Source organism: Hippoglossus hippoglossus, chromosome 7 (assembly GCF_009819705.1).
Source record: "Hippoglossus hippoglossus isolate fHipHip1 chromosome 7, fHipHip1.pri, whole genome shotgun sequence".
Taxonomy (NCBI): domain Eukaryota; kingdom Metazoa; phylum Chordata; class Actinopteri; order Pleuronectiformes; family Pleuronectidae; genus Hippoglossus; species Hippoglossus hippoglossus.
The window spans coordinates 23,589,325-23,602,858 of record NC_047157.1 but is presented as its reverse complement, the minus strand read 5'-3'; the positions used below and the strand labels follow the sequence as shown (position 1 = coordinate 23,602,858).

Below are 13,534 nucleotides of genomic sequence, written 5' to 3'. Positions count from 1 at the left end.
TGCATTTACGGTAGTCTTACCTGCGCAGTCTTTACCGTAGTAAATCCTGGCAGCACAAGGAAGAGCTTTTCTCACTGAACAAGAGAAAGTGGGAAAAGGAGCGTTAAAGCTGTTTAGTTGTTACTTTTTGTTGAGATTGTTCACATGTGAAATGTAGTTAAGAAAAAGGGGAAACTCAAACTACACTTATTTAAATTTTTTCTCAAATTAAGAAAATTATTTTTGACTTTTTCAAAAACCTTATTTTATTTTTAAATGGAAACTTCTTTTTTTTTTTTTACTGAATTGAGAAAAGACATTGTGATGTTTTCGGACCTTTGCTTGAGGAAACTCTCTCTAACTGGACCTCTTTGAATTTCTATTGAAAAGCCCTGGTCCAGAGATCCAAACACTGTTTTGATGAAGACCTGCTGTAATATTAAATCAGTTAATTTTGAGCTGTACTGTGGTGGAATCACAGATCCCAGTCGGTCCCAGCAAATTTTAATTGTGTGACAGCTGTGTGGGTTTTGACATGTACAGATTACGCAACAGGAAGTAAGGTGTGTTTGACGCGATTGCATGACAGAATTCACCACCTACACAAACTAAACTATGTGACCATCCTCACGTTCACCACATGCTACCTTTCACCTCCTTTCAAAAGGTCCTTTCAGACGGAATCATGGGCGAGCTCACAATCACACATCTGATGTAAGCGCTTGTCATTTGTCCTATAGATGTTGTGATGAAAACATCAACATGAATCCAAAAGAACATCATGGGGACGTCTGTGGTGAGGCAGGCAGGTCAACACGCTTTGTTTACACATGTGGACCGCATGTCGACGTCATCAATTCTTGCTGCGTGCGGCGAGAGGAAGGATGCGGGAGCTTTGAAGCGTACACCAAGGAGGAAACACCAGCTCCAATCTCATAGTGTTTACGCTATGACCTACATGCAAGCCACTTAGCTGTGACAGCGGAGGGACTGTCTGTGACATCGGTGTGTGCAAGTCTGACGGTTGACCCTCAACAGCAGTAGCGGGGGGGGACAGGAACAGGAACAGGAACTGCTCACGGGTGAATGTCTCAACAGATGTAACCAAAGACAGGAGAGGCTGCAGTTTAATAAGAGCAGCAGCACGGTGCTTCTCAATTTGAGCAATCAAGTTCGTTGTAAGGAAAAATCTCGATGTTTAAGTAAAGAATACAGGGCGAGTCAATACTGGTGGTTCTCAGATCCTTTACAGTCAAGAACCTATATATTATATTGGTGGTTATATGCACAAGGCTGTAGACAATGGGCCATAAACCGTATAGGAATGTATGGCTACTTGTAAATGTAAAAGGGAAAGTACTTGTTTTGCAGACAAACGGCCCTTCTGACTGATATTTTACCACATTATCAAATGAATCCTGATGAATTAATAAGATTTTACTGTTGTACCCCGCTTGAATTTGACATCTTTTTAACTAATGGATCCAGTTTTAACTAAGTTTTTCACTAGTTTAAACGCGTCCCTCCAAAGGGTCACGAACTAAATCGGAGGTGTGCGATGCTGGATGTTGTAGGAAAGACATAACAAAACTAAGTTCTGCTGCAAGTTTCAACATAATAAATATTTTGTGAAGTTTGCTTTGTTGCACAGAGTTGGATAAGACGATCGTATGCTATATACCAAGCTACTGCTGGCAATCCGTAAACTTAGCCTATAGCACGAAGACTGTTAACGGGGAAAAACTACTCATTTTTGCTGTACAGACAAAAGCTTTATTTTGCCTTTAAAAACAAATGAAATGTTAAATATTCAAGGATAAGTGCTCCAAATATGCACTTAAGCAAAGTACTGAATAATTGTAGTGAGTTACATTCCAGCACTGGTTGATGCTGAAAGCTGTCAAAAGCCTCATTGACTCCCTTTGAAACGATAAGGGCATGAAGAGACATGGTACACCACACACTTCTCGGTATCAGGCCTCCATTGTACACTGCTTGCGTGTGCAGTGACTCAGACTCTGCTGCGTCACGCTTGGAAAGACCTGACTCCCCTCACATTCAGGAATTTCCTGATCCCTGCTTGGCTCCCTGCGAAAATGATCTGCATGTCTACAAGAGAGAGACTTACAGTCAAAGATCGTCCCACCCTCCCTCACTCACTGCTGGCCGGCCATTGGGAAGTTCCAGGTTAATAACTAAGCTGGGGCCACAGTCAGCAGGGCAGGGCACATATCCCTTCTGCTCTACTGTGAGTGTGGAGTCAGCAGTGTGCACAGTTGGGCTGAGTCAGGGGCCACAGCAGGAGACTTCATTTTAATTTCACATAACTGAACTTGAATTTCTCAACATCACCACATATAAAGAAAAAACACGGGCCTCGGGGAGATGACGTAAAAAAAAGATGTGGAAAAATAAATTCAAAATCTCCTTTCTCATTTATAATGGTAAATAAAACGACAACCACACCAAGCAGAATAGATGTCATGACGTTTCAACACTGTGTCTTTAAATGACTTCCGGTCCCAGGTCGTACCTTGATTGTAGTTTTCCAACAACAACTTGTTCTGGCCTGCTGCAGCACAGCGCTGGTGGGAGTGCCATTACTCACGCTCTTACAGTTGCATTCCTGTGCTGCACGTAACAGTGCCTGCCTCGTATTTCCCAGGAACGGGAAGTTCTAGCCAAGACTCTTGCCAAATCATCTGTGCTTGTACAACCGGGGCGAGGGAGGGAGGGAGGGGGGGGGGGAGGAGAGTTTGCTCGAGCAGTTCAAGTGTCTCCAGACGTGTTCTACTTAGTGTCAATCCGCCGTCATTGTGCTGGTGTGTGTGTGTGTGTAGGCTTCAGCAAAACTCATTGTTGGGCTTTGTTTATTGGAAGCACGTGTACATCAACCTCAGAAGTTTGTGCGTCTGTATCAAAAACAAAAAAAATTTGGGGGGGAAATCATTTGACACCAGTTATGATCGTAGTAAGAGCAGTTAGAATATATATATATATTAGAATTTGAGCAAGGTAATAAGCCATTTTTATGGAAAATAGTCCCTGTATAAATGGACGTAATTAGTATTTGGATAACATTCATGCATGTGAGCATCGGTGTCCCTCCGTGAACTGCAGGTACTGATCTGTCCAGTTCACTGTTATTATAACAACTGCTGAGTAAACCCCGGTACAGACAACAGGAAAGAGTGGGCTGCAACAAGAAGCCAGGCCTCCACGTTCACAGAGAAGAGTCTGAGCTTTAGACCCACAGCGCCCCCTGATGGAAAAAACAAAACACGTCCCCCCCCCTACCTGTCTGAATGAAGAGAAATATCAATAGCTCTGCTCATAATGTTGAATATAATCTCTGCAATGTAATACAAGAAATGTGAAGATGTTTTAACATCCTTGTATTAATTGTTATTAAGCCTATTGAGCTGTTTAGACTTTAGGGCTGTGAAACCTTCCAACAGCTGTTTTCAGACGTGATCTTCGAAGGAAGTCAGGAGCGTTGAATTCCGACTTTCTGCTGAGTTTCCGACTTTAAATCATAAATCTATCAACAGCATTTATCAATGAATTACCAACATTTGAGGACCTTGTTAAGACCTATGAGGAAAATTGTGATTTGTGAATATGGGCTATACAAATCAAATTTTAAACATCTGTTAACAAATCTTTCACGGCTTTATTTCTCAGCTGCTCTTTTACTGTATGTTCTTTATTTGATTTGGGTTATTTCCCTTTTATTGTTTTAAAAGTCGGGGTAATACATTTTTTCTTACCGACTGTATGTAAAGCTCTTTAAAGGGTCCTTTATAAATACACCAACATTAATTCAACACAGACTAAAATACGACAAAATATTCTTCATGCTTTGACTCATTGTGACCACACGTTATTTGTAATTTCTGAAAAGTGCCAAAATCAGAAACACTAATTAGACCAGGTTTGAAAAAACTACTCCACCTATAAATATTAATGTATAAATCATAGTTTCAAGTGTGTTTTGTGGTGTAGTCTGATTCTAAACACAAACTTTCTCAGTTGGAAACATCACTCTCCCTGCTACTGACCGACCAATAAGATCAAAACACGGTGTTGAGTGATCTTTTATTTCCAGAGTCATGGTCCCAGATGTAAGACTGAGAATTAGGTTCCAAAAAACAACATAGTAAATCAGTAGATTCTTTTTTTTTTTTTTTATTATTTTATTTAAAAAAGTAAAACAACAAATGTAAATAAAAAATACATGTTTTTAAGCTCAGCGTAAGTGTAGAAAAACAGGAAAACCTGGTGCAATGGCTGCACAGGTGCTGAGATTTCATCCCTTGCTAAAGCAGAAAAAAAAGAAGAAAATAAAACTCAGCACACTGAACCTGATTTGAAAAAAATATATAATCTAATAAGGGTTTGTCCTCGGACGGGACGTTCATACATTCTAAAGGAAGGTACAGCTGTCAGACTCGAGCACTGAACTCCGTCCAGTCACAAATTAAACTCGACGCTAGCAGCTCAACTAATCTCTTCTTAGGACAAACCTGTTGATTCACAAATGCAGCATGCGTTAAAAGAACATAATCATACAAAACATTGCCAGCTCGTGGGCTGCGCCACGATGCAACAGATTATTACTACAGTGTATTGTTTCCATCCCTGTGCTGGTGTTTGATTTTTGGTTTGTTCAAAATCCTCGGCTCCCTGTGACACTGAGTTCGTTAACATAAAGGGTGACACGTTATTAAGGGTTTGTATTGCTGGCGAAACGGGTGTGAGCTACTTTGTGTCTGACATTCGATTACATGCATCAGCTGCTTTCAGGTTATGTTACACATTCTCTTGCTGTGAAAATCCTCCACACATTTTTATCCACGGTGACTGAAAAACAAGGACAAGGTGTTGACCTTTAAAAGAAAAAACACATCTCAAGATGTCTATCATTCCAGTGTCAATTAAAGAATGCGAGGAAAATGGAAAGAGTCGCATATCAACCTCTTCCTGCACCATTTTGTTTTCAAAGTCGTTCTGTTGGGGGAGGAAGAGCGGCTCGTCCTCTAAGCACAAGGTTGGCGGTTCGATCCCAGTCTCCCCTATTCCACAAGTGTCCTTGGGCAAGGTACTGAACCCTAAATGTTAAAAGATGGCTGTGCCGACAGTGTGAGAGAGAAAGTGCTGCACATAGATGCACTGTATGAATGAGTGGTCATCAAGACTGGAAAAGCTGCTTTATGAATACAGACCATTTACCATTCTGTGTCACTGTTGATCTACCAGGGAGAGAAGAATGCCTGGGCTACATATCTCACGTTTAATGTCCTGTAAATGTTGTATTAATACTTCTCACTGAGTGGATTTAACTCAAGCACCAGTAGAAAGTTTCAACAACTACCACTCATAAACACAAAGACACACACACACTGTACGGACTCGACCAGCCTCCTGCAGCCCAGCACGGACCACGACTGGGGGCAGATAACGATTCAGTGCCCACCCCAGCATGCATCTCTTATCTAGTGGAAACAGCATCGCTTCAGTCTTACTTTCATACACTTCACCTTATTGAACAGGTTTAATGGGCGGCTGGGGCTCAGGAGGTAGAACGGGGGTTGTCCAGTAAGCAGAAGGACCCTGACTGCTGTGCTGGCAGTGTATTGTACTGCAAATAGATGCACTGTATGTGTATGTGAATAGTTGAATGGCAAAACTGTACTGAAAAGCACTTTGAGTGGTCATCAAGCACTACACAAATACACACGATCTAATATTGAGCCAAAACCAAAGAACAAATTAAGTTGTCTACCTTACTGGCATATTTTCAGGCAGGCTGGTCAGAGATGGGGATAAAGGATTTGAGTAAGAGAACTAAGGGAAAATGAGAAATCATAACGGACACATTGTAAAAGGATGAAATGGAAGAACTCATTTGGTAAATAAGAGCGGAGACGTGTGTAAAATGGAGTCAGAGAGGACATTCATCCTGGTACACGGAGCTAAAACAAACCCATTCACTCTACTGATTGCAAGACGTGTCATTGTTTTGTCGAGTCTGCGTTTACACATATTTAACACACGACACCTGAAAAACTGAGGCCCTGAGCATCCATGATGACACACTGACAGAAGGTTTGGTTGGGTGAGGAGGAGCCGACCCCTCGCACTGCATTCGTACAAAAACAAAAAGAGTGAACCTGAATCTGCTGAAGTCCAAATAATCCTCTCACTCGCAGAGTAAACCCAGAGTCAAAGCAGGCGGATTGGCCAGAGCAGTCCACTTTTCTCAGTGGAGAGACGGGGAGGGGAAACAGAAAGGAGTCGGGACAGACATCAGTGGAAATAGGCCCGATAACAGACATAAGCACTGAGAGCCAGTGCCGTGCACAGGCACACGTTGGCTAGTAGAGGGGGCCAAGCCCCCGGCGCAGGAGTTTCTTCCTTTGGCTGCTCCGCTGCCTCGGGCGTCTCCTGGTTCTCGGCCTCGTGCTGCTGCTGGGATTTGGCTGGAGCTTCGGAGGTCAGATCTTGGATTACCTTGTGACGATCGAGCTGCTCGGTCCGATCAGGGGGAGGCGGTGGGCCAGGGATGTTCCTCTTTCGCACTTCTGACTCCTGTGAGGACCTGGATGACGACAGAATGTAAGAGAGTGAAGAAGAGCACAGCTGCTGTAGAAGAGACCGTTTTAGACCTTCGAATGTTTTCTGAGTGAGAAAATGTGTTGCGCCACACAAACCACTTCTTGTATAAAGACCAGCTATCACTAAATATTTACACCCACAAGCAGCCAAGTGAAAGCGTTGTGTTGCTAACTGGACCAAATGACAAATCTAAAGTTAGCTTGATTAAAGTACATACAAATACATTTTACATAGGTTCAAACAGAAAATGATCTGAAGTGTCTCTTCTAGCACTTGATCTGTGAAGATGACAGGAATTCAGCAGCACCTGCCACATCATACACACCCTGCATTTCATTTAACCACGTTTTTCACCATTAACAGGCGTGGCACAAAAACTTACCTTCAGGTTTCTAAATAGCTGGTTCAAAAACTAAGAGATTACACTGGAATCAAATTTAAATAAATGATTTTGATGAATACCCCAAAGTCCTGCTCTCCATGTGTCGGACGATTTCATCATTTTCAGGGAAGAAGGACGGCTCAATTTTGCCATTGTGAGGGTCTCTGGGAGGAGGAAGAGGAGGAGGAGGGGTGAACTCTGGAGGATCGTCTTCCTCGTTCGACAGCTCTTTCCATGACTCCTTAAAAAAAAAAAACACACACAATCCATTTGAGTATTTGCGTAACTACTTGAAATTAACTGAAGATTAGTAGATATGTTTTTATTTCTCGTGGCAGTTTACGATACACCAAGTAAAAAGAAGCAGAAGGAGCAGAATAGAGAGGAAGGACTTGCCTGCAGGGATGTGTCTCCCTTGATGTACTTGGCAGCTTCATTGACAGCGAGGTAGGAGAAGCGAAGTTGATCCGCTGTCTGAATCAGACCCATTCGATAGCGTCGCATCTCCAGCAGCACATCGCGAATACGAACTGAAGACGGGTCCTTACGGTTGGACATCTATATTTAACAGTGAAAAGTAAGTGATTAATATGATAACCGACAAAATGACAAGTTCTAGAGTCAGTTCGCCTCCATTATTACTGGTTACTTAATAGTGATGACCACATTTTAGAGTAATTTTACTGTAATACTGCTCTACAAGCGCATCTACCTGCTCAATATAAATAAAGAAGGTATAAAAGGTACAGTGTGATGATTTGTTTACAGCAGAGCTCTGTACAAACCAACAAGAGGCAGGTGTCCACGAGACAAAAGGTCCCCGAGCGTCCGATGCCGGCGCTGCAGTGAACCACCAGTGGTCCCTCATCGGAATTCAGACACCCAGACTCTCGCACCTTGAACAGGAAGTTAAGGAAGGAGGCCGGAGACTCTGGTACCCCGAAGTCAGGCCAGGTGGTGTAGTGAAAATGTAAAATCTCACGGGTCTCCTGAGTCTGCAGAGAAAGATCAGAGGGAAGACATCAATTAAATAAATGTACTAAATAGACTTGATTTGACTAATTCATAATCCAGCAGCCCCATTTTTACTTCAAATTTACTGTTGAACAGATTTTTTAATTGTAACTCCATTACCTGAATTAAAATCAACTTCAGAAGGGACATTTTAATGACCAGCATGAACAGGAGGAACAACACCAGCAAGTAAAACCCGTTTCAAGGTTTATATAAGCACCTGTCTATTACTTTAAGATAAGAAAAACTGTGAACCTTTGCTTTAAAAGGAGTGTTGCGTTCACTTGAAACCAGGTCAGCTTGTACACGCACTGAAAACTTACAGACAGATTTTCCAGCTCCAGCTCACGGACTGTGTAGTAAGATTTGATGTCTTCTGAGACAAGGGTGAGCTTGAAGTTGGTATCTTCAAAAATAGCATCTTTCTCTTCTCTGAACGGCCAATACTGGGCACATTTAACCTAAAAGCAAACGAAGGCAGGTTAGAAACAGTGTGACAGAGAGAAAAGTACGTTACAATATGAGGACGAGCTGCTTACAGATCCTTTCTCTATGACTCGGTTCAACATCACCACACCGCGGCTCCTCTGCTCCCACACCATCTCCCAGAAGTGGCCACATGTGTTTGGAAGGGGTCCCTAAAAAGGAAAAAATGTTTTAGTATATATAGTGGTAGCGTATAAAGGATTTTATTCTGTACAACTACATTACAGTACATATCATTTAGCTGATGCTTTTATCCAAAGCGATTTACAATAAGTGCATTCAACCATGACGGTTCAAACCCAGAACAGCAAGATTCATGTAGGTACATTAGCTTAAAAAAAGCCAAACTACAAGGTGCCACATGTAAGTGCAATACAACACAATGCAACTAACTTTTTAGTTTGTTTGTTTGTTTGTTTTGTTTTTCAACATCAGAGTTGACCATGGTTATTAGACCATCATCTTCTTAACCAAGGTGTAGTCGGAAGAGATGTGTTTTTAGCCTGCGGCAGACGATGTGTAGACTTTCTGTAGCAAACAGTCGTGATTTTGTTGAGTGACTAGTTGTCCCTCGCAGTGAGGGAGCAGCAAGCTGATTGGCCGATGCAGAGCGGAGTGGACGGGCTGGGGTGTAAGGTTTGACCATGTCCTGGATGTAGACTGGACCCGATCCGTTCGCAGCACGGTACGCAAGTACTAGTGTCTTAAAGCGAATACGGGCAGCCACTGGTAACCAGTGAAAGGAATGGTGTAGTGAGAGAGGACTTAGGTTGAAGACCAGTCGAGCTGCTTCATTCTGGATGAGCTGCAGAGGTCGGATGGCACTAGCAGGCTGAACAGCCAGGAGGGAGTTGCAATAGTCTAGGTGTGAGATGACCAGAGCCTGGACCAGAACGCCTTCTGAGTGAGAAGGGGACATATTCTCACTGCTGTTGTGCAGCATGTATCTACACGAGTGGGTTGTTGCAGCAATGCTGGCAGTAAGGGAGAGTTGACTGTCGAGTGTCACACCCAGGTTCTTTGTGGTCTGGGTGGGGGCTAACACAGAGTTGTCGATGGTGATAGTAAGGTCATGGGTGGGAGAGCCCTTCCCCGGAAGTAAAAGTAGCTCGGTCTTGTCAAGGTTGATTCAGAGATTCGTGCTGCTACCTGTGTTTCAACTGGGGACAAGAGAGAATTATTCGGGTGTCATCTGCGTAGCTGTGGTAGTAAAAGCCATGTAGTGGATAACAGAGCCGAGAGAGTTGGTTTAAAGGGGAAAAAGGAGGGGACCCAGGACGGAACCTTGAGGGACCCAGTAGTGAGTGGACAAGGTTCTGACACAGATCCTCTCCAAGTTACCCAGGAGGGTACGGTCTCAGTACTGATCTTACGGACTACGTCATTGATTGATCATAATATTCATAATATTCTTTAAAAAGACAAGTACATTGAATCGTCAATCTTCAACTATTTTTGTTTGATTTACAAACCAAGACCTCTCCTCATCTCAGCCTCGTGCTGTCCAGCTGCCAAATCCAGATGAGGTGATGAAAGCTGATGAACATGTTTGCAATGAACCACGACCGTGAAATCACAACAAACATTGATTTTTTTTGCCCCACATTTCGTCTCTCAGGCTACGTCACGGCTGATCTGATAGGAAGACTCCAGCCAACATCTGAGGCTATTTTCTACTATTGTTAATGTTTCTGGGATTAAACAAATTAATTGAATCCATGTTTAAACATTGAATGGAAATGATCAGTAACATTTTACTTCAAGTCCCCCTTTTTTTATATCTATAGGCAGTATACATAACATTTAATAAGTGGTTTATTAGATACAGCTATGGGGACATTTCACGTGCTTATAACTTCTCTATGAATTTTCAAATGATAAACACACATTTTACGTTTTGATAAACAAACAGTCTTATTATAACCAACAAAGATAACAAATGTTATTTTTTTCTATTATGAAAAGCACAACTGATTTCATTATTCTAAGTTATTTGCTGGATTGATATAAAGTATGAATAAAAAACATGTTGTACACTCACTAACATCTATGAACAAACCTACTCCAACCTATTCTGTGTAAAGGAGGAGTATCACTGTTCAACTGCAGCGGAACTGAAGCCTCTTCACTTACCTGAGTGAGGATATAGTTCCTCTGCGCCTCCTCCACCGTGATGAGGCTGGCATTGATGTAGTCGTTCGCTCCCAGCTGCAGACATATTCTGCTGTGGTCGACTGAGGAGAGGAAGAAAATATCATGAAGAATCATGTCAATACTGTGTGTTTGTCTGTTTTTTATACGTCACAACCTCCAGGGAATGTTCATGCTACTCTCAGAACAACGAAGCTGCTGAGAACTAACTGGAGCTTCAAACTTTAAAACTGGGGCGCACACTTTTCTTCATATCCAGTCAAAGAAGATCATGGTTTGTGATTGTAGTTGTCTTGTTAAAAGTGAAAACACTATTTGCAACATGGTCTGTACAATTTGCATTGTTCATTAAGTGTGAAAAGAGGAACTAACATGGTTCAGATGTTGGGTTGTTTTACAGAAAAGCATTTTAAACGAGAACTTCAATGAAACTCAGTAGAGCACAGTCCCTTAAATATTCATTTTGTTCAAATTTGATTTTAGAAAGTCTGGACAACAAAAACAACTCAATCAAATCCAAAGTCAAAGTAACTTCTTAGTTATTGATAGTTTCCATCATACATAATTACAACATGCAGATGGTGATGTCAGACCTGAGGAACAAATCTGATTCCCCTGCAGTCTGAAGAAAACCTTATATTTCCAGTCTAATCTCCTGCTGACCTCAGCTATCTCTACGTGCATGTGCTGCGACCACAGCAACAACCTTCATAAATACAAAGTAAAAACAAAAGTTATGAATTGGAAGTCACATCCTGTTTTACGTCAGTCTGTCTCCCGCAGTGAGGCAAAGTTGTGTCCATTGTGTAACACTAACTGTGTAATTTGACGTAATTATTATGATACTTGGCCAGAGATTATCACTTCTGTGTAACTCTCTGCCGTGAAAAACTCGCACGACTCAGAACCTTTAAGGAATCAGTCACCGCTGGGCAGAGAGCTGTGCTCATTCATTTGAAAAAGAATAAATGAAATGTTTAAGACTGTTTGTTTGGTGAAGTGCATCGAGGCATCGAGGGGAAGGACGACTTACATGGGCTAACGTCTCTGTAGCGGTTCCGATTCTTGTTTTCGGGTAGTTTGGCAAGTTTGCATGGCAGTTCACAAGACTGGTGACGAATCTCCTGTGACAGAATGAAAATGAATGACAGAGTATTACATTAACATTACATTCATGTGACATTAAAAAGGTCTGACACAGTATGAATAGTTCTCCATGCTTTAAAACAGCATCAAATCATGTATGAGATAAGGTATTCAGTTTGGGGGGGGGGGGGGTTGGTTACTTCCCAGAAATAATTCTGAGAAAAAAGAGGGAGGGGTGTTGAACAAGTCCACACACACGTATGTGTAATGGATATTTAGTGCAAGAAACTGAGGACACAACATGAAAACCTTTACACAAATACAACATTTGAGGTTCAAGTGACATTATTGTGCTTTTTACTGCACCATGATTATTTCACAGATAATAGTTAATAGCGACTTTTATATTATAAATGATTTTTCAGTCAAAATGCTTTTAAATGTGAAGATTTTCTTCTTTGGAGTGGAATTATTTGAGTCATTTTGAGGTTTGATCTTTTGCATGCAGATGGGGAAGTCTGGGATCGAGCCGCCGACATGCTGGTCAGAGGACAACCACTCTACCCCCTCAGCCACAGCCGCATTAAAATGAACATTCATAAAAGTGATAGTAAAACATTATCCAATGATATAAATATATAATGGGATAACCGTCATTGAATCCTTTTACCTTTAAGTAGATTGTCCTGATTAATGGAGCTGCAACCATTAGTCAACTGACAGATAATTAATCAGCTATTGATCCATTTATTATGTGGATTTATGGTTTTAAGTGAGAAAGATAAAAAAATCCTCTGGTCCCACCTTTACAGGCCAACATTTTGTGAAGATTAACTACACGAGCTTTATCCTGTAACAGCTTTACATGATAACTTACCAAGCAGCTATAATTAACTATCTTTGGTTTTTGGATCTGAAATGTTGGTCAAACAGAGCAGGACGTCATCCTGTTCTTTAGGAATTAGAGATGGACGAATAACTGATCGATTGATCGACTAATTGACTGATCAACTAACCGTTGCTGCTGTACGAGATAGTGAACTGAATATGTTTGGATATTGTTGGTCGAACAGAACCAGGTGTGATGGGCATTTCCCCCCCATTTCCTTAATTTATAGACAATCAACTTATCAATAAATGATACATTTAATCTATATATATGTGTGGAAATGCTAATAATCACTGATCATTCTTACAGGCTTCTTAATTTAATTAAGGACAGTTACTAGTAATGGAGTATTAACTAAATCTGTGGCTACTTCCTCCATCACTGAATCAACCCCAGAACCGTCTCCTTGTACCGGGGACGGCGGCACGAAGCGGGCCGGTGATGGGACGTGGTTCTCGGGTAGACACCCAGACACACTCATCAATCATCGGGCTGGTCGAGCAGGCGGAACCCGGACTCGGAGCTCCGCCGGCGGACTGAGCGGAGAGACACGCTGCGGTAGAAAAGGGGCCTAAAAGTGACCCGGTCCCCGGACGGTCCGGTTCCCCCGTGGTTCACCGGGAGCTCCTACCTGGTAGACACAGCTCCAGCTCCCGTTGTCATCGATTTCCCGAAACTCGGCTTCCATAGCGGACAGTCCGGCTGCCTCCTGCTCCGGCGGCTGGTTCCTCTTCGGCCTCCTCCTCCCCCTCTAAGCCTCGGTGGAGATACCGAGCTCCCGGTAGATTCGACACTTTCGGGTCCGGAGCGGAGTCTCTGGGTTGAACTAATGTTCCGCCGCTCGTCGGTAGATTTTCCTGCGTAGATCAGCTTCGTCTGTTCGGCCTCAGAGCGGAAACACGCCGCAGGCTCCGCCCACACGCCCGAGC

At 42.4% G+C, this 13,534-nt stretch overlaps 1 protein-coding gene across 1 annotated transcript; it reads right to left on the bottom strand.

Moving 5' to 3' along the window:
• Positions 1-5,982: 5,982 nt before the first annotated feature.
• Positions 5,983-13,525, bottom strand: LOC117764706 (tyrosine-protein phosphatase non-receptor type 1-like). The gene is made up of 9 exons (XM_034590694.1): positions 13,237-13,525; positions 11,664-11,754; positions 10,613-10,713; positions 8,533-8,631; positions 8,317-8,454; positions 7,765-7,974; positions 7,376-7,537; positions 7,060-7,220; positions 5,983-6,580 (listed from the first exon to the last, which is right to left on the bottom strand). Exons 1-9 carry the CDS (start codon positions 13,291-13,293, stop codon positions 6,289-6,291), a joined length of 1,311 nt encoding a protein of 436 aa, XP_034446585.1. The 5' UTR covers positions 13,294-13,525; the 3' UTR covers positions 5,983-6,288.
• Between the last annotated feature and the right edge of the window lie 9 nt (positions 13,526-13,534).

What these genes read in the sequence shown, in the direction of transcription:
- LOC117764706 (XM_034590694.1), bottom strand. Translation starts at nt 13,293, where the DNA reads ATGGAAGCCGAGTTTCGGGAAATCGATGACAACGGGAGCTGGAGCTGT. An exon ending in CTACAGAGACGTTAGCCCAT is followed by an intron (nt 10,714 to 11,663) that starts GTAAGTCGTCCT and finishes TCCTCTCCTCAG; the next exon opens with TCGACCACAGCAGAATATGT. An exon ending in ATGGAGAGCAGGACTTTGGG is followed by an intron (nt 6,581 to 7,059) that starts GTATTCATCAAA and finishes GTCGTCATCCAG; the next exon opens with GTCCTCACAGGAGTCAGAAG.